The sequence below is a fragment of the Mobula birostris genome, chromosome 6, assembly GCF_030028105.1.
Source record: "Mobula birostris isolate sMobBir1 chromosome 6, sMobBir1.hap1, whole genome shotgun sequence".
Lineage (NCBI taxonomy): Eukaryota > Metazoa > Chordata > Chondrichthyes > Myliobatiformes > Myliobatidae > Mobula > Mobula birostris.
The window spans coordinates 125,315,685-125,337,218 of record NC_092375.1 but is presented as its reverse complement, the minus strand read 5'-3'; the positions used below and the strand labels follow the sequence as shown (position 1 = coordinate 125,337,218).

At 41.1% G+C, this 21,534-nt stretch overlaps 1 protein-coding gene across 6 annotated transcripts in view; it reads right to left on the bottom strand.

The window, feature by feature from the left end:
• LOC140199345 (sperm-associated antigen 16 protein) overlaps positions 1-21,534 on the bottom strand; it is a 656,665-nt gene that overhangs the window by 569,221 nt on the left and 65,910 nt on the right. For 5 of the 6 annotated variants that reach the window (XM_072261235.1, XM_072261236.1, XM_072261237.1 and 2 more), the window contains one exon: positions 19,547-19,671. In XM_072261235.1, the coding sequence (XP_072117336.1) occupies positions 19,547-19,671 (125 nt within the window). Of the gene's footprint in view, positions 1-5,922; positions 5,988-19,546; positions 19,672-21,534 lie in introns of all 6 variants that reach the window. The other variant, XM_072261241.1, reaches the window with a different exon arrangement.

The following is a 21,534-nucleotide window of genomic DNA, read 5'->3' as shown; positions in this document are numbered from 1 at the left end:
GGAGGGCATAAGATTTTTGGATCATTAGGCTCCCTTCCAGAGAAGGTGGGACCTGTACTGAAGGGAATGGCTTGCAACTGAACTAGAGGGGGACTAATATCTTCGGTGAGAAGGTTTGTTAATGCCGCATGGTGGAATTTAAACCGGAGTTGCAAGAGGATGAGAACCAGAGTGCCAGAACAGTTAGTGGAGAGCTTGTGGAGGCAGATGTTGGTAAGACCTCGGACAAAGTTAGGAATCAAAAGGTTAAGCATGGCGCGACTAGCACTCTGAGCTGCATAGATTTCAATGCAAGAAGTCTCATTGGAAAGGCAGATAATAGTGTAGCAGATGAGATAGCTCATTTACAAACAGAGGCAATGTGTATTGAGAAGAGGCTATTGATAGGGCAAATTTGCAGTCAACAAGATGAGTCGCAATGTAAAAGGCAAAGAATTGAAAAGAGTGAAAATCAGGACTGAAGGCATTGTATTTGAATGTGTGCAGTATACGGAATAAGGCATATGAACTTGCAGCACTGTGGCAGATTGGCACGTATGCCTTTGTTGGCATCACTGAATCATGGCTGAAGGAAGATTTCAGCTGGGAGCTTAAAGTCTGAGGATACATAATGTATTGAAAGGACACACAGAAGACTGGGGGGGGGGGGGGCGACATTGCTCAGTTGATAAAAATGAAATCAAATCATTAGAAAGAGGTGACAGGCTTGGCAGTTGTTGAAGCATTGTGGATAAAGCTAAGTAGCTGCAAGTGTGAAAAAACCCTGATGGGAATTCTGTACAGACCCCAAACAGTACTATAGATGTAGCCTACAAATTACAATGGGAGATAGAAAATGCATGCCAAAAGGGCAATATTACAATAATCATGAGGGCTTCAATATGCAGGTAGATTGGGAAAATTAGGTTGGTGCTGGATTCCAGGAGGGGGAATTTCTAGAGTACCTATAAGATAGCTTTTTAGTAGCTCATGGTTGAGCCCACTAGAGGATCAGCTATTATGGATTAGGTGTTATGCAATGAACCAGAATTTATTAGAGAGCTTAAGGTAAAAGAACCCCGAGGAGAAAGTGATCATAATATGATAGATTTCACCCTGAAATCTTTGAAGGAGAAACTAAAGTTAGATGAATTAGTATTACAGTGGAGTAAAGGAAATTACAGAGGCATGAGAAAGGAGTTGGTCAGAATTGGTTGAAAACGAACACTGGCAGGGACAATGGCAGAGCAGCAATGGCAGGAATTTCTGGAAGCAATTTGGAACACACAGGATATATACATCCCAAAGAAATAGTATTTTAAAGGAAAGATGACACAACCGTGGTTAAGAAGAGAAGTCAAGGCCAACAGAAAAGCCAAAGTATAGGCATATAATATAGCAAAATTTAATAGGAATTTAGTGGATTGGGAAGCTTTTCAAGACCAACAGAAGACAACTAAAAAAGCCATTAAGGTAAAGATGGAATACAAAAGTAACCTAGCCAATAATATTAAAGATGATACAAAAGATTGTTCAGATACATAAAGTGTAAAAGAGAAGTGAGAGTGAATATGACAAGTGGAAAACGATGCTTAAAAGGTACCAATGGGGAGCAATAAAATGACAGCCAAACTGAATAAGTATTGTCAGGAGATTTTGGAGTACTCCTATTAATTGTGCTTTTGAAGAGAGCAAGAGAGTTATCTACCACCCATATGTTGCTTTTGAAAAGAGAGAGAGAGAGAGAGAGAGAGAGAGAGAGACACGAAGATTAACGGTTGGACTGTCACTGTAAGGCATTGGAAATAACTTTGGATTTCTACTGAGTTGGGTTTGAAGACAGCACCGAGCAGCTTGAAAGTTGCTATAGTGACTGACAGGACATTATTGATGATACTTCCAAGGACAGGTTGCCTGCTTGCATTTCTTCACAGACAAAGGAAGGAGGGATTACTTGAATGACAGTTGATGCTCAGTACCGTGAGATAAATAGGAGGTCAGATGATACAGACCTCAGACACATGATCTGGACACTGAATGAGCATTGCTTGTCTGCAGAGAAAGTGGGTTTTGGAGGATCGATCAAGCAGATCAATCCAATCGCTCTTATAGTGGAAGGAAAAAAAGGGGTTGACTGGTGGGGAGTTGTCTATGTGTCCACCCTTGCCAGAGTGATAGCTCCACCACAGGAAAACTGGTCCCCCTGGTTAAAGTCACAGTCGGTGACTAGTGAAGGATTTCGGAGGACGACAAGAAGATCGACGGCAACAGCTCACCTGAAGACTCAACTCACTCACTCACTCTCTCGCTCGCGCTCTCTCTCTCTCTCTCTCCATCGCTATTCAACTACATACCACGAACTGAACAGAACTGAACTTTACTCAACATCGTAAGACTGTATCTTTTTACCCCTAGACTTAAAGAAGCTTGGTTTTTATTTCCACACTTACTGATTTACGTGCTTATATATATAAAATCATTGCTAACTTGTGTGATTTATCTTCATTTATATTACTGTATTGCGTAGTTACTAATAAATATTAGTAGTTTATAGCAATACTAGACTCCAAAGTGGTTTCTATTTCTGCTGGTTTCTTTATCCCCGTCACGGGGTACGTAATGTAAATTGGGGGCTCATCCGGGATATGAACAAATTGATCAGGAGGCTGGTTTGATTTGATTGGGGAAAGTTCCTTTTGATTTGGTTGTGTAGAAAAACAGCAGAAATGGATGTTAGGGACTTTCTGAAATCACCAGACCTGGTGACATTGAAGTTAGCTAAAAAGTATGAGTTGCGGGACATTGGTAAAGAATTGAAAGTTGAGGTAAAGAGAGGTATGACGAAAGTAGAAATTCAAAGGAAAATAGTTGAATATTATATAGATAAGGGAACATTTGATGAGGAAGCATTAGAGTTGTTCGTGGAAGGTGAACCTACTGAGGATGAGTTTCAGCTTCTGTTGGAAATATTAAGAAGGGAGCATGAATTGAAATTAAAACAGCTTGAGACAGAGAGAAGAGGCAGAAAGACAGAGACAGCCCGAGAGGGAGAAATGGCAACGTGAAGATCACGAGGCAGAAAGGCAGAGACAGTTTAAAAGGGAGAGGTTGCAGCAAAGAGGTTTAGAGTTGGACCCTGATGATTTTTACAGCTCAGAAGAGCTAGTTTTGTGAGATGAATTTAAAAGTTGTGTTCCTGATGAGGTAAGGGCATACCCAGTTGCAGAGGATGCCCCTACCCTGAAGGGGTTTGATAAGAAAGCAGACGAAGAAGTTTTAACCCAGGAGGTTGAGTTTGCTCTGGATGAGAGTTTCCCAGAGAGTAGCTGGGAGGATCAGGGTAACCTGGAATTTGAAACTGGGACTAGTGGTGATGGCCTAGAAGAGGCAGCTGTCCTGATTGCCTGTGTTCAGGTTGTTGAAGTACCCGTGGATTCACAGGGTACTGAACTTTGTGTTGAAACTCAGTTAAGGTCTGAGGTGTCTGACTTGGTTGAAAGGGAATGCAGTCCTTTTGTGTCAGATGGACTTGGTTCAGTGAGTAAGGGATTAACCTTGGTACCAGAGGAAAGTGAGGATTTTCAGTCATTTGTATTTGACCGTGTTTTACAAGTTGGTCATGAAGTGGAAATTGGTGAGTTCAGTGTTGTTGAAAATAATGGAGAAAGTGCTGTTCCTGGATTTTTGGATGAAGTGCTGGGAAAGGTTGAAATGATTGTGCGACCTTTGACCATGCTTGCAGGACAAAAGCCTGCTGAGGGAAGATGTATGGCTCTGCTGAATTCTGTTTGGACATTTGAGCACCTGCGACGTCATAACATTAGGCAGTATAATGTTATGGAGAAGGAAGAAAATTGTTATGGTTTTGGAGTGGAAATTGCTATGGAAGCAAGTCGAAGTATAGATCGTAATCAGATGGGTAGATTATTTGGTCTCTTTCATAATGTTTACTAATTCTCATCAGCCTGATGATGATGCAGAATTTGGTAAACAATGCAGGCATGTTGACAGCTCTCTAAGATAAGAGTGTTTCAGCAATGCAGCTGATGAGCAAAGCTGCTGTTAAGGCCTGCAATAGCAAGACCAGAGGTTTAAATTATTATGATGTATCACAGAGTTTTCTACCTTCCAGATTTCAGCAGGACTTAGAGGGTAGTACAATTGATAAGAGTAAGGTGTATAAGAAAGGTTTGTCTTTATTAAGGAGGGAGTTTACAGAGGAACAGAAGCGAGATTCTAGAATGGTGGTTTTAAGAGAGATAGCTCTCACAGGAGAGGAGGTTCAAAGAGAGTCAGTGGGATGTCACCTTAAAGATGGGGTGGTGATGAGGAGGTGGAGACCAGCCACAGAGCCTGCAAGTCACGTGGTGGTTTTGAAAGGTTACAAGGCTGAAATTTTAAATATGGCTTACAGTACCTTTTGACAAGGTCCCACACAAGAGATTAGTGTGCAAACTTAAAGCATACGGTATTGGGGGTATGGTATTAATGTGGATAGAGAACTGGTTGGCAGACAGGAAGCAAAGAGTGGGAATAAGCGGGACCTTTTCAGAACGGCAGGCAGTGACTAGTGGGGTACCGCAAGGCTCAGTGCTGGGACCCCAGTTGTTTACGATATATATTAATGACTTAGACGAGGGAATTAAATGCAGCATCTCCAAGTTTGTGGATGACACAAAGTTGGGCGGCAGTGTTAGCTGTGAGGAGGATGCTAAGAGGATGCAGGGTGACTTGGATAGGTTAGGTGAGTGGGCAAATTCATGGCAGATGCAATTTAATGTGGATAAATGTGAGGTTATCCACTTTGGTGGCAAGAACAGGAAAACAGATTATTATCTGAATGGTGGCCAATTAGGAAAAGGGGAGGTGCAACGAGACCTGGATGTCATTGTACACCAGTCATTGAAAGTTGGCATGCAGGTACAGCAGGTGGTGAAAAAGGCGAATGGTATGCTGGCATTCATAGCAAGAGGATTCGAGTATAGGAGCAGGGAGGTTCTACTGCAGTTGTACAAGGCCTTGGTGAGACCACACCTAGAGTATTGTGTGCAGTTTTGGTCCCCTAATCTGAGGAAAGACATTTTTGCCATAGAGGGGGTACAAAGAAGGTTCACCAGATTGATTCCTGGGATGGCAGGACTTTCATATGATGAAAGACTGGATCGACGAGGCTTATACTCTCTGGAATTTAGAAGATTGAGGGGGGATGTGATTGAAACGTATAAAATTCTAAAGGGATTGGACAGGCTAGATGTAGGAAGATTGTTCCCGATGTTGGGGAAGTCCAGAATGAGGGGTCACAGTTTGAGGATAAAGGGGAAACCTTTTAGGACCGAGATGAGGAAAAACTTCTTCACACAGAGAGTGGTGAATCTGTGGAATTCTCTGCCACAGGAAACAGTTGAGGCCAGTTCATTGGCAATATTTAAGAGGGAGTTAGATAAGGCCCTTGTGGCTAAAGGGATCAGGGGGTATGGAGAGAAGGAAGGTATAGGGTTCTGAGTTGGATGATCAGTCATGATCGTAATGAATGGCGGTGCAGGCTCAAAGGGCCGGAAGGCCTACTCCTACACCTATTTTCTATGTTTCCATGTATGCCTTTAGGTGGACTTCATTGTGTGAGAAATGAGGAAAATTGGAACGAGGGGGTTCCCCTCTTGTTAATTAGTAGTGGAGATTCAATTCAGAAGGCAGTGAAGGGTAATTTGTTGGAACCTGTGTTCAGTTACAGGCCAAAAGGACCTTTGACCCTACTCAGAGAACTCTGGAAGGGATTAAGTAAGCTTTGTGTCCTTGCTAAGGAAAGTTTACAAAATGGTCGAGTCAAAATAAGACACTTGTTTGCCAGAATTGCAGCTGGGAGAATTATTATAGAACAAAATGGAGTTGTGAAATCTGATAATGGAATGGAAAGACATGTTTACCCATTGAATCTAGACTCACCCAGATGTCAGAATTCCATTGTTTCGGAAAATATTACTGATAAGGTGCACCAGTTGGACCCAAAACTGAAAAAACAAGTAAAAGGACTAATTGGTGTTTTGAAATGGTACACAGGTGCAATGCATCACGTCATTATGAATTCAGCCCAGCTTATGAAATGGCATCCTCACAGAGTGAACTTTGAGAAAAATAAAATGGTTGAACAAGAAATTAGAAACAGGAAAGAACAAGGAGAGAGAATGGATGACTGTATTGATAGAGTGGTGAAGGCTAAATACCTCATTAAGATTGACTTGTTAAAAGGATACCAGGGTGTTCCTTTAACAGAGAGGGCTAAAGAGATATCAGCATTTGTGACACCGTCTAGACTGTATGAATACAATGTTTTACACTTTGGGATGAAGAATGCTCCAGAAACATTTCAAAGAATAATCAATTCTGTGATTGGAGGGTTAGAAAACACAGGGGCCTATATTGATGATCCAGTAGTCTGGAGTGACACATGGGAAGAACATATTGCAGCAGTAGAGAAACTGTTTGACAGACTTTCTAAGGCCAATCTTACTGTGAACCTCGCTAAAAGTGAGTTTGGCCATGCCATGGTCACATATCTGGGTTATGTGCTGGGCCAAGGCCAACTGGCTTCTGTACAGGCCAAGGTTCAAGCTATTGCTGAAGTTCCTGTTCTGACCAGCAAGAAAGCTTTGAGAAGGGTTTTAGGAATGGTTGGGTATTATCTTAAGTTATGTAAGAACTTTGCTGACATCGCTCTTCCCCTAAAAAAACTCCTGGGGAAGAGTGAAAGATTTGAATGGAGTGACCTTTGCCAGGAGGCATTTGACCGTCTGGACACCATCCTGTGTTATCATCCTGTGCTCAAAGCACCTGATTTTTCAAAGCCATGTTCTATAACAACAGATGCTAGTGACGAAGCTGCTGGGGCAGTACTGTTACAGAAGGGAGTGAATGACATTGAACATCCAGTAGCTTATTTCTCAAAGAACTTCAATGTACACCAGAAAAATTATTCAACTGTTGAAAAGGAATTACTAGCACTTATTCTGGATTTACAACATTTTGAGGCCTATGCTCAGAGACCTCAAAACCTTTCTGTTGCTCAAAGACTACGTGTGGTTTACACGGGTTATAATCCGTTGATGTTTCTAACTAAGATGAAGGATAAGAATAGAAGGTTGTTAAATTGGAGTCTGATATTGCAGGAAGGTGACTTAACAAATCAAACATGTGAAAGGTACTGACAATGTTACAGCTGATGTGACGAAAAACCAAGTTGTCAGAAGATTGATGCTAATGGGAGAGAGATAAGTGAGACAATGGAGAAACATCCAAAATGCTAATAAGAGAGAAGAGAGAGATTAACCAGAAACACATTTCAGAATATTGACAGACCGGTTGCTTTGAACCTGAACTGTTTGAAGTTTGATGGACTGGCGATACCCCAGCAGGGGGATAAAAAGAACAGGTTCGCTAAGGCACGACACACACCATGAGACCACGAGATAACGAGACCCTGGAAGAGCGGTGTGCCCCCACAAGTTGGTGGGAGTTGGAGGTCTGGTTCGGCGGAACCGACCGTAGACTGACAGGGTGAAAAGGGACGATCGGCGGGAACCTGGTGTGTGTGTCCACCCTTGCCTGGGTGCCGGGTTCACCGCGGAAGAACCGTCGTATCGGGAACGGAGGGGTCACAGTCGGTGACCACAGAAGACATAAAAGGGTTCGCCCAAAAGCTAACTGTGAAGAACATCAAAGGTCTGTTTCAATCAAAATTTGCATTCTCTCTCTCTCTCCAACAGCACAACAGCGATTACTGCGAACTGTACTGAGCTGAACTGAACTCTGCGTCACTTGAGACTGATAATTTTACCCCGAGACTACGATAGAGCTTGATTGATTCCTATTACCCTAGTTCTGTGTACATGTGTGTTTTATCATTGCTAACCTGTTGCATTTATATCCTTACGATTAAAATACTGTGTTACTTATTTCTTTAATAAAACTTTATTAGTTTCTAGTAAACCAGACTCCAACTAAGTGGTCCATTTCTGCTGGTTTGGCAACGCAGTTATGGGTTATATAACACTGATTAGTTATCCAGATATTAAGTTGGAAATTGTACACATTTTTGCTCAGTCATCTGATGATTTTACCTGTATTGTTCCAAACTCTATAATTTACATTTAGACAAAAAAAATCGTCTTCGTCAATTTTTTTTTCTCTGAGGAAGGGGAGTGCGAGGAGATCCTGGAGTACTCTTATTAACTGTGCTTTTGAAGAGAGAGAGAAGGTTATTTACCACCGATATGTTGCTTTTGAAAAGAGAGACAGACAGACAGACAGACAGACAGATTAACAGTTGGACTGTCACTTTAAGGCATTGGAAGTAACTTTGGATTTCTACTGAGTTGGGTTTGCAGACAGCACCGAGCAGCTCGAAAGTTGCTTTGGTGACCGACAGGACATTATTGATGTTACTTCCAAGGAAGATAGCCTGCTTGCATTTCTTCACAGACAAAGGAAGGAGGGATTATTTGAATGACTGTTGATGCTCAGTACCGTGAGATAAATAGGAGATCAGATGATACAGACCTCAGACACATGATCTGGACACTGAATGAGCATTGTTGTGCCCGCAGAGAAAGTGGGTTTTGGAGGATCGATCAGGCGGATCGATCCAATCGCTCTTATAGTGGAAGGAAAAAAAGGGGTTGACTGGTGGGGAGTTGTCTATGTGTCCACCCTTGCCGGAGTGATAGCTCCACCACAGGAAAAACGGTCCCCCTGGTTAAAGTCACAGTCGGTGACTAATGAAGGATTTCGGAGGACGACGAGAAGATTGACGGCAACAGCTCACCTGAAGACTCAACTCACACTCTCTCTCTCTCTCTCCACATCGCTATTCAACTACATACTACGAACTGAACTGAACTATACTCAACATCGTAAGACTGTATCTTTTTACCCCTAGAATTAAAGAAGCTTGGTTTTCATACATATATTTCCACACTTACCGATTTACGTACTTATATATATATATATATATATATATATATATATATAATTGTTGCTAACCTGTGTGATTTATCCTCATTTATATTACTGTATTGCGTAGTTACTAATAAATGTTAGTAGTTTATAGCAATACTAGACTCCAAAGTGGTTTCTATTTCTGCTGGTTTCTTTATCCCCGTCACAGGGTACATGACAGTATTTTGCATCAGTCTTCATACCAACAATATGGTGGAAGTTTCAGGTGTCAGGGGGAATGAAGCATGTGAAGTTACCGTAACTAGAGAGAAGGTTCTCGGGGAACTAAAAGTTCTGAAGATAGATAAGGCACCTGGACCAGATGATGTACACCCCAGAGTTCTGAAAGAGGGAGCGAAGTAAGTCATGGAGGCATTAGTAATGATCTTTCAAGACTCACTGGATTATGGAATGGTTCCATAAGACTGGAAAATTGTAAATGTCACTCCACTCTTCAAGAAGGGAGAGTAACAGAAGGAAGGAAACTATAGGCCAGTTAGGCTGACCTCAGTGGTTGAGAAGATGTTGGAGTCAATTATTAAGGATGAGCTCTCAGGGCACTCAGAGGCACAAGATTAAATAGGCCTTCATCAGCATGGTTTTCTCACGGGAAAATCTTGCCTGACAAACCTGTTGGAACAAGCAGGACAGACAAAGGAGAAACGGTTGATGTTCAGAAGGCATTTGACAAGGTGCCACACATGAGGCTGCTTAACAAGCTACAGTCCCATGGTATTACAGGAAAGATTCTAGCATAGATAAGACTGTAGCTGATTGACAGGAGGCAAAGAGTGGAAATAAAGGGAGTCTTTTCTGGCTGGCTGCTGGTAACTAGTGGTGCTCTACGGGGCTCTGTGTCAAGACTGATTCTTTTTATGGTATATGCTAATGATTTGGATTGAAGAATTAATGGCATTGTTGCAAAGTTTGCAGACAATATGAAGATAAGTGGAGATGCAGGTAGTTTTGAGCAAAAAGGTTACAAAAAGACAGACACATTAAGAGAATAGGCAAAGAAATGGCAGATGGAATACAGTGTCTGGAAGTGTCATGCACTTTGGTAAAAGAAATAAAAGAGTTGACTATTTTCTAAATTGAGAGAAAATACAAAAAACTGAGGTGTAAAGGGACTTGGGAATCCTTGTGCAGGATTTCCTAAAGGTTAATTTTCAGGTTGAGTCTGTGGTGAAGAAGGCAAATGCAATTTTAACAAAACAAAGGAGATGGTTGTGGATTACAGGAGGAATGGAGACGGTCTAACCCCTATTGACATCAATGGATCTGGGGTTGTGAGGTTAAACAACTTTAAGTTCCTTAGCATCCACAACACTGAGGACCTCAAGTAGTCTGTACATACCAACTGTGAAGGCACAACAGCGCCTCTTTCACCTCAGACGGTTGAGGAAGTTTGGTATGGGTCCCCAAATGCTAATATCTTTCTATAGGCACACCATTGAGAGCATCCTGACTGGCTGCATCACTGCCTGATATGGGAATTGTACCTTCCTTAATCGCAGAATTCTGCAGAGATTGGTGCGGACAGCCCAGCGGAGCCACAGAATAGAGGGTCATCCTTTTATAACAGAGATGAGGTGGAATTTCTTTAGCCAGAGAGCGGCAAATCTGCAGAATTCTTTGCCACAGGCAGCTGTGGAGGCCAAGTCTACATATGTAAGGCAAGAACTGATAGATTCTTGATTGGTTAGGAAATAAAGGGATACGGGGAAAAGGCAAGAGTTTGGGGCTGAGAGAAAAATTGGATCAACTATGATGAAATAGTAAAGCAGTCCTGATGGACCAAGTGGCCTAGTCCTGTTATATCTTACCTTAAAGTTGGTTATATCTGACACTTGAACTTGCTTTCACTGACATTGACTGCTCACTTATGGCACTATATTCAGGTCCTTAGAACCTGACATCTGTTATTGATGTTCTTGCGTTCAAAACTTGTGTTCATGCTTGCATTTTAAAAGCCACCAGGCCCCCTACAGATACAAGCTACGTTTCTCATTCTCCATTTCCTCCAACACATCTCCCACTGCAGAGGCTGAAAACTTTGTCTCTCACTTTATCCCTTGCAGCATGTCTGCAAGTATATAACCATCTACAATTTATCTCATTTTGGGAGATGTTGGTTAGCCTCTTGCCTTGCAGATTCAAATCATTTGACGAGTCAAAATTGTGAAATTTTGAAAATATTTGTTATATAATTATGTAGCTCAGTGCCAAAAAGGAATTCAGTTATTTGTAACATATGTGGGAATACAAACTAGCACCCCAAAGGTTAAATGTAAAATATCCTTGAGGCCAACTGGTCTCTTTCTGTAATTTGTAATTATATAAATATTAATATTTTAAATTTCTGTTCAGAGTCATAAACTACTACAGCACAGAAACAGGCCCTTCAGCCTATCTAGTCCATGCTGGACCAATAATCTGCCTAGTACCTGGACTGTAGCTCTCCAGACCTCTCCCATCAATGTTCCTATTCAAATTTCTCTTAAATGTTGAAATCGAATCCACATCCACCACTTGCACTGGTAGCTTGCTCTGCACTCTCACCACCCTTTGAGTGAAGAAATTCCCCCTCATGTTCCCCTTAAACATTTCACCATTCACCCTTAACCCATGACTTCCAGTTGTATTCCACTCAATCTCAGTGGAAAAAACCTACTTGTATTTAGCCTATCTACCCCCTCACAATTTTGTATACCTCCATCAAATCTCCCCTCGATCGCCTACACCCTAGGAAATAAAGTTCTAACCTTTAATCTTTCCTTACTCAGGTACTTAAGCCCTGAGAAAACCCTTGTAAATTATCCCTGCATACTTTCTAACTTATTTAATCTTTCCTGTAGATAGGTGACCAAAACTGCACACAATAATCCAAATTAGACCTCACCAATGTCTTACATAATTTCAGTATAATATCCTAACTCTTGTATAAATACATTGATTTATGAAGACAAGAGTGCCAAAAGCTTTCTTTATGACCCTATCACATGGGTCTGTGTTGGGACTGATTCTTTTTATGTTATACGTCAACAATTTGGTTGATGGAGTTTTGTTGCAAAGTTTACAGAATATACATAGATACATGGAGGGGCAGGTAGTTTTAAGGAAGTACAGAGTCTACAGAAGGACTTACAGATTAGGCAAATGGACAAAGAGATACAGTGTCAGAATGTGTCTGGTTATACACACTGGTAGGAGAAATGAAAAGGTAGACTATTTTCTAGGTGGAGAGAAAATACAAAAATCTGAGGTGCCAAGTCCTGGGAGAGTCCTTGGAAATCTAAAAGCTGGGGAGTCCTTGTGCAAGATTCCTTAAATGTTAGTTTGCAGGTTGAGTCTGTGGTGAGGAAGGCAAATGCAATGATAGCATTCATTTCAAGAGGAGTAGAATATAAAGGCAAGGATGTAATGCTAAGACTTTATAAAGCACTAGTGAGCCCTCACTTGGAGTATTGTGAGCAGTTTTGGGCCCCTTACCATAAAAATTACATGTTGAAACTAGAGAGGGTTCAAAGGAGGCAAATAATTCCAGGATTGACAGCTTGTCATATGAAGACCATTTGATGCTCTAGGCCTGGATTCAATATAATTCAGAAGAATGAGGGGTGATTAAAATCTACCGAATGGTGAAAGGCCTTGATAGAGTGACTGTGGAGAGGATGTTTCCAATAATGGGAGAGTCTAAGACCAGAGGGTACAGCCTCAGAATAGAGAATCGTCCTTTAAGAACAGAGATGAGGAGGATTTTTTTTAGCCATAGAGTTGCAAATTTATGCAATTCATTGCCACAGGCAGCTATAGAGTTCAAGTCTTAATACGTATTTAAGGCAGAGGTTGGTAGATTCTTGATTGGTCAGTTGATGAAGGTGCTCCATATCACTCCAGTTCTCACGCCTCTGCCAAATTAGTTTGAATCCTACCCAGCAAAAATGTTCAGGAACTATTAAAATATAAAATTGCAATAGGAAGTTATGAAAATGAAAGTATTAAAATAGTGACAATAATAATAAAACAATTAAGTTAAATTAAATCAATTCAACTGAACTAAATCAAGAAAAATAAACCAACGTAATTAATATCCTGCCAATATTTTTCAAAACCTAGTTGAACTGATGCTGGTTCAGCCTGAAGATTTCTCCAATAGGGGATCTTGAACAAGTCTGTGATCTGTTGATGGATGCTTTATGGAGATTAAACATGCAATACCAATGTCCCCAGAGAGTATTTAGTTGAGTGGAATCCTGCACTTCAGCTTGAGCTCAGGAGTCCCACAAATCTGCCAGTTAAGATGTACAGATGCAAAGCGATTGTATGCAGTGTAGAATCTAACCCAAGATAATATCACCATCCTTTCAACTGATCTGCAATCAGATCTCAAATCTCCTAAATTCCAATCCAATGGAATTCATTCAAAATATCTGGATAGGCTAATTGTATGTACCTTTCCCAGACTGAAGAGTTGCTGGAATACAGCCTAAAATATGCTTTGAAATTTTATATAAATCAAAGCTCAGGAATACATGAATCGAAGCTCTCAATGTAATACCTTTTTACAATACGTGCACAAATTGTGGATACTTGATTAAAACTGATTAATTTGTTTTGATAAATAATCTTTCTCTGACTTACAATATCACAAACTTCCTTCTTCACTTTCTCTCATGGTCCACTGTATAATTTCCTATGAGATTCCTTCTTCAGACCATCATCTCTTCCACCTATCACCTACCAACTTCTTACTCCAACCCTCTCCCCCAATGAAGTGCCTTGTTCCGAAATGTTGACTATTTATTGCTCCCTGTAAATGCTCCCTGACCTGCTGAGTTCCTCCAGCATTTTGCGAGTATTGCTTTGGACATCCAGCATCTGCAGAATCTTTTGTGTTTTTCTAGAGAGGTAGTCAACGGAAACATACTGCCAGAGAGTTAGTAGAAGCACATATGTTGGCAAAACATAAGAGTCATTTAGGGTCAAGAACAGAAATACTGATCACATTCAGGCAGCAGTGGTAATATTACTGGTGTAAGAGTCAAAAGACCACATACTGGAAGCAATATCGGTATGTCTACATATAGCCAGATAGTTATCATACAAAGTGTGCATAGAAGACAAATTTAGAAGAACTTTTTACTGAACATTCTGGTATTTAAGAATGAAGACAATAGCCAGAAGACCCTGTTGGCAAGTACAGTCTCTGTCATTGTCTCCATATCATTGGGCAACAAATAGTACAGTAAAGATCTCAATGAGAATTATCAAAGAAGTACTGAAGTAACAAATATTACAAGGGTGCTCAGATTTAACAAAGGAGATATTGATCACAAATTTTTAGTTAAGCTACTAAGTATTTGATCTTAAGTGTTAATTCCATTTATCTTTCCACATGAACTGACCTACTGGGTATTTCTTTCAATTTCTGTTATTAGGAAGGAACACCTATGGACCTCCCATGGAAAGCACATGCATTTAAGACATAACCACAAGGAATTCTGCAGATGCTGGAAATTCAAGCAACACACATGAAAGTTGCTGGTGAACGCAGCAGGCCAGGCAGCATCTCTAGGAAGAGGTACAGTCGATGTTTTGGGCCCTTCAACTGTGAGTCGGCTGGTGTGATATACTGCGTCCAGTGCTGCCGATGTGGCCTTCTATATATTGGCGAGACCCGACGCAGACTGGGAGATCGTTTTGCTGAACACCTACGCTCTGTCCGCCAGAGAAAGCAGGATCTCCCAGTGGCCATACATTTTAATTCTGCATCCCATTCCCATTCTGATATGTCTATCCGCGGCCTCCTCTACTGTAAAGATGAAGCCACACTCAGGTTGGAGGAACAACACCTTATATTTCGTCTGGGTAGCCTCCATCCTGATGGCATGAACATTGACTTTTCTAACTTCCGCTAATGCCCCACCTCCCCTTCCTACTCCATCCGTTATTTATTTATAAACATACATTCTTTCTCTCGCCACCTCACCAGCCTCCGGGTCCAACATATCCCACCCCACCAGCCTCCGGGTCCGACATATTATTCTCCATAACTTCCGCCCCACCCCACCAGCCTCCGGGTCCAACATATTATTCTCCGTAACTTCCGCCCCGCCCCACCAGCCTCCGGATCCAACATATTATTCTCCGTAACTTCCGCCCCACCCCACCAGCCTCCGGATCCAACATATTATTCTCCGTAACTTCCGCCACCTCCAACGGGATCCCACCACTAAGCACATCTTTCCCTCCCCCCCTCTCTGCTTTCCGCAGGGATCGCTCCCTACGCGACTCCCTTGTCCATTCGTCCCCCCCTCCCCCCCATCCCTCCCCACTGATCTCCCTCCTGGCACTTATCTGTGTAAGCGGAACAAGTGCTACACATGCCCTTACACTTCCTCCCTTACCACCATTCAGGGCCCCAAACAGTCCTTCCAGGTGAGGCGACACTTCACCTGTGAGTCGGCTGGGGTGATATACTGCATTCGGTGCTGCCGATGTGGCCTTTTATATATTGGTGAGACCTGACGCAGACTGGGAGACCGCTTTGCTGAACACCTACGCTTTGTCTGCCAGAGAAAGCAGGATCTCCCAGTGGCCATACATTTTAATTCTGCATCCCATTCCCATTCTGATATGTCTATCCACGGCCTCCTCTACTGTAAAGATGAAGCCACACTCAGGTTGGAGGAACAACACCTTATATTTCGTCTGGGTAGCCTCCATCCTGATAGCATGAACATTGACTTTTCTAACTTCCGCTAATGCCCCACCTCCCCTTCGTACCCCATCCGTTATTTATTTATAAACACACATTCTTTCTCTCATCACCCCACCAGCCTCCGGGTCCAACATATCCCACCCCACCAGCCTCCAGGTCCAACATAGTATTCTCCATAACTTCCGCCCCACAACACCAGCCTCCGGGTCCAACATATTATTCTCCGTAACTTCCGCCCCACCCCACCAGCCTCCGGATCCAACATATTATTCTCCGTAACTTCCGCCACCTCCAACGGGATCCCACCACTAAGCACATCTTTCCCTCCCCCCCCCCCGCTTTCCGCAGGGATCGCTCCCTACGCGACTCCCTTGTCCATTCGTCCCCCCCATCCCTCCCCACTGATCTCCCTCCTGGCACTTATCCGTGTAAGCGGAACAAGTGCTACACATGCCCTTACACTTCCTCCCTTACCACCATTCAGGGCCCCAAACAGTCCTTCCAGGTGAGGCGACACTTCACCTGTGAGTCGGCTGGGGTGATATACTGCGTCCGGTGCTCCCGATGTAGCCTTTTATATATTGGCGAGACCCGACGCAGACTGGGAGACCGCTTTACTGAACACCTACGCTTTGTCCGCCAGAGAAAGCAACATCTCCCAGTGGCCACACATTTTAATTCCACATCCCATTCCCTATCTGACATGTCTATCCACGGCCTCCTCTACTGTAAAGATGAAGCCACATTCAGGTTGGAGGAACAACACCTTATATTCCGTCTGGGTAGCCTCCAACCTGATGGCATGAACATCGACTTCTCTAACTTCCGCTAATGCCCCACCTCCCCCTCGTACCCCATCTGTTATTTATTTTTATACACACATTCTTTCTCTCACTCTCCTTTTTCTCCCTCTGTTCCTCTGAATATACTCCTTGCCCATCCTCTGGTCCTGTCTTCTCCTATCATTTTGGATCTCCCCCTCCCGCTCCAACTTTCAAATCTCTTACTCACTCTTCCTTTAGTTAGTCCTGACGAAGGGTCTCGGCCTGAAACATCGACTGTACCTCTTCCTAGAGATGCTGCCTGGCCTGCTGCGTTCACCAGCAACTTTGATGTGTGTTGCATTTAAGACATCATCAGTTTGGCAAATATGGATAGGATGGGAGTTCTGTACCGGAAAGTCAATTCCCATAAAGCTAACCATTCTGGACTTTTCATTTCCCTTTTTTTCACAAAACAGATACAGGGGAATGAATCCCATACAAAATGGATGTAATTTTCTTAGATTGTGAAAAGTGATATCTAAACATGTATTCCTATTTCAAATTAATGGCTTTAGCTTCCTAATCTTGTTCCTTTTTTTTGTAAGAAGTTTGAATGTAGGCACCCATCCTCCTATTATTGATCTGCTCTCTGAAACTGATTTTGATGACAGATTCATACACTTGCAAGTTCAGACCCAGGCACATCTTGAAATTTTTGAATTTATCTATAAACCTCCACATATTGAAGAACTAGTCATCATCTCTATAAATAAGTGATCAGTTGCCAGGTCACTTACATTAAGTGGCTGACTTTTGAGTGATTTTTCTGCTACAGAGCAGTCACTAGACAAACAGATGACTGTTTGATAGTTTCAGTACATTCAATGAAAGTAATTTGTTACCAAATATCATTTCCTTTTTGGGCTTTAGTTATTTTAATGTGTTGATTAATGTACTTTAATGCATGTTAGTATGGTTAGAACATAATAGGCAGACGTAAGAGACTGTGGATGCTGGAATCTGAAACAACACACAACCTGCTGGAAAAACACAGTAGGCCAAGCAGCGTCAGTGGAAGGAAAGAAAATGTCAACCTTTCGAGCCAAAACCAGCATCAACAGAGAGGTGAGATAGCCAGCACAGAGAAGAGAAGGAGAGTAACAAGAAAGGATTTTGAGGTGATTGGTGCACTCTGGAAAGTTATAAGATGATCAGCAAGTAGTGCCAAGTAGGAGAGGTGAGGGGGTGGAGTTGAAAGACTGTAACATGTGAATCATAGATGAAGGCAAACAAAGAAAAAAGGGGAAAAAGAAGCAGAAAACAACTGACAGACAAGGTCGGGGGGGAGCATGAAGGTGCGAGACTGCTGTTGGAGGGAGGTAAAGAACACCAGTGTTGGATTAAGATAAACAAACGAAAAGAAGGGTAAAATGAATGACAGTTAGAACCAGATGAGAGTTTGTGGAGGTGGACAGGGAAAGAGGGCAGGGAAACTGTGTGTGAAATTGGTGGATGGAGTGAATGGAGCAGGAGGGATATATTTATTGTTGGAGGGTGGTTTGTTGGGTACAAAAACAGAAGACTTCAATGGTGTCCATGCTTCTTGTCATCTACAAGAAGATCATGCCCCTACTTTGATAAGGTAATGAGGACAATTTTGTGTGTAGCTTGGATTTCTAGCATCTGCAGATTTTTTCTTGTTTGTAATAACTTATATCCAGTTTCTGACGCAAAAAGAGAGTTTACAAATTATAATATCTCCTTCCATACCTTTATATCAAAGCTGCAAGGAACTACACTGTAGCTAATGTTTCACTCCCCCAATCTCACAGAAAACAAAGTCTTTTAGTACTCCATCTGAGCCTCATCTGTTCTTATTCAATAAATTGTAAATCTTTAAATATTACTTAACTTTGGTTCTGAAGCTGAAAGAGAATGTCTGGGATGGGTGGTTTATTGAGGCAGTGAGAGAAGAAGCTGATTTCCATGATGTAATAAACTCTGTGGTTTTTTGGCAGCCATGAGCAGTACAGTTCCTGTACCAAGCCGTGATGCATCCAGATAAGATGCTTTCTATAGTGTGGCTATAAAAATTTTAAGGTCAAAGTGGACATGCTCAATTTCTTTAGCCTCCTTCAGAAGTAGAGGGGTTAGGAAGCTTTCTTGGACATGGCATTAAAATGATTAGACTAGGAAAGGCTACTGGTGATGTTCACCCCTAGGAATTTGAAACTCTCAACCCCAGCACTGTTGCTGTAAACAGCAGCATCCGTACCACCCAACACTCCCTTCACATCGCCCTCACTTTCCTGAAGTCAACAACAAACTCTTGTTTTGTTGACATTGAGAGAAAGGTTGTTATGACCCCACATCACTGGACACACTATCTCCTTCCTGACTCTGGCTCATCAATATTTGTAATATGGTCCATTACACTCGTGTCATATATAAATTTTCAGATGGAGTTAGAACAAAATATAGCCATGCAATCATGAATCTACAGGGAGTAAAGAAGATATACAAAGAATGATCTCCAACAGACCATATTGGCCTCTGCATCAATTAAATTTTTCAAGATTTGATTTAAAGACATTTCTGGTTTTTAAGACATATTATTTGATAGGAAGTAAGTGCAATTGATTATATAGAGTTACCATTATTTTATTTAACTGTGCAAATGGCTGGTGGAATTGAAACACTGCTTCCCGTGTACAAAGGTAGCAATAAGTCTCCAATTGCTGAAAAATTGAGAGCCTGAGGGCTATAGAGTTTTATTGTAACAACGTATTCCTTCATTACTGATGAAGAGCCCCTCCAGTTAATCAAGATAACTACAATTCCTGTCGTAGACAAGATTGTCTTTAGTACTAATAAAAATGGACTCAATTCTAGTAATAAGATGCCAAATTCTTGGCCTCCAGGCTAATCATCCTTAAGCAGAGTAGAAATTGTTCCACTTCAGGGGACACTGTGTAGCTTTACATTTAAAACAATTGGTTCTCTTGCAATGTGGAAAATATTCAAAAAGTACATAGAAGAATAATATTAATTATAAGATAAGCAATTTGTTTTTTCTTGTTAAGTTCACCTTTGGATGTTTGCTCAGCAAGTACTTTCTTGAATCTAGAGATGGATCAGGTCTTTGCTCTCTGGCTTCAGCAAATGCTCTCAGACTGGGACCATCTTTCTTACTATCTCTGTAGCCTTTGTAACCTGTTAGAAATGGGATCAGTGAGTTCAGATGAAGTTCCCCAAGGTAAGTGCCACAAAATCTTAAAATGAATTCATTAATTGTTTTGAAATTAAAAGATTTGTGTAAAAAAAATTACAAAAAATTAAGCAGCATGAAACATTAAATTACAAATGGACAAAGGAACACAATGCTGATCTGTTCTATTCTTATTATCAAATACCATTTTCCCTCTAGGTTTATTATTTTGCATACTGACATGGATGTGCTCTTATTGAGGAGTTTCAAATTATGCAAGTTTAAGATTGCAAGATTGTTACCTTGTAGATGCCTTTTGTCATTTTACTTGTAGTATAATTGTTAATTTTGAAAAAAATGCTACATTTTCTTTCAATTATTTTCTGGACATTAGAGCCATTTGAAATTATATTTAAAGAACAGTCAGTAATAATTTGGTACTAATTGTACTTCTGGTTAAAATCATTTAGGTAAATAATGAAGTGTGATGATTCTAACACAGATCAGTAGTGAGCACCACTTCTCATTTTCTTCCTGTATAAATTCAGCTCATCTATTACTCTATCCTCTGGTATGCAGCAGAATATTTACCTCCAATGCTCTACCTCCCCAAGTATTATGTTCTTCTAATTTAGGTCTCTGCATCCTACAGTTACTAGTAGTACATACTTATTGGTTTTCCTTATTTAAACCTTTCCTCTCCAAACTCCTAAGGACTTATATATTTGATCACCCCTTGAATTACCTGCCTAACCCTGGTTAATTTGTGAACTGCCTGGAAGCATTACTATTAAATGCAGTATGTAAATATCCACACCCCTCATCTTGATTAATAACTACAAAGGGTTATTTATAATTCAGCATCCACCATAACTTTACTTTCTACTTCTTTATGAGTGAAAGTGCCCCATATTAAACCAGCCTGAAGTTGTGATGCAAATGTGTGTCCTTTTTTGGGGTTGGTGGGGTAGAGTCCAGTGTTGTACGAATGGATAGGATTATTATTTATATTTAATTAAAGCTCCAGAATTTGTGAATTCCCTGGCTGTTCCACTGGGATACAAAAAATTTTAGTGGGAAGACTGAAAATATAACCACACCCTAAGAAAAGAGCAGATATCCAGTTGTGCATCATGTTTGTCACTTCCAACTAGAAGTTTTCACTCTCTGCACGTAAAGGGGAAGTCAATATCTTAAAGATTGAAAAGGTGAAGAATATCAGTCTCCTATCCATTCCTGAAGTTAAGCTCCACTTACTCAAGAATATGACACCATTGTCATATTCTTAAGGAACAGTGTATACTCTCTGGATCACTGCATAGAACAAAGAAACCCAATTTCACTGTAAATGAATATTAATGGCTACAATTTGTGATTAGAAATTAATTGGGATTTCCTTAAGGAAAATGATGGAGGTTAAATGAGAAGAACGCAAGAACTTTATTTAACGTGACAGAAGATTTTTATCAAACTGCTTTCTTAGTATTATCTGATAAGAAAATAAGATTCCCACCATTAGCACTTCTGTTAAGAGAAAATTTTAGAATTGCAAAATGCTAGCTTCATGACAAAGAGTGATAGACATTTCAGAGTGGCTGATGGTAATTAAGCTATGGTGGTCATATAATTAAGAGCTCTGCCACAGAGTTCATATGATTAGTGAGTTCTAATGTTCAAAAGCATACTTTTCTTTAGCATGACAAATTCAAATGAATTCTGACCCCTAAGGCTGTTTATATAAAAGGGTAAAGTCCAGCATACAGATGGATGACTCTAAATTGTAGTGGACTTCATATGTTTTCTCATGCCAAGAGCTGACAGTAAGCATGTAGTAGAATTCTTAAAAGCCAAGCTAAATGATCACAATA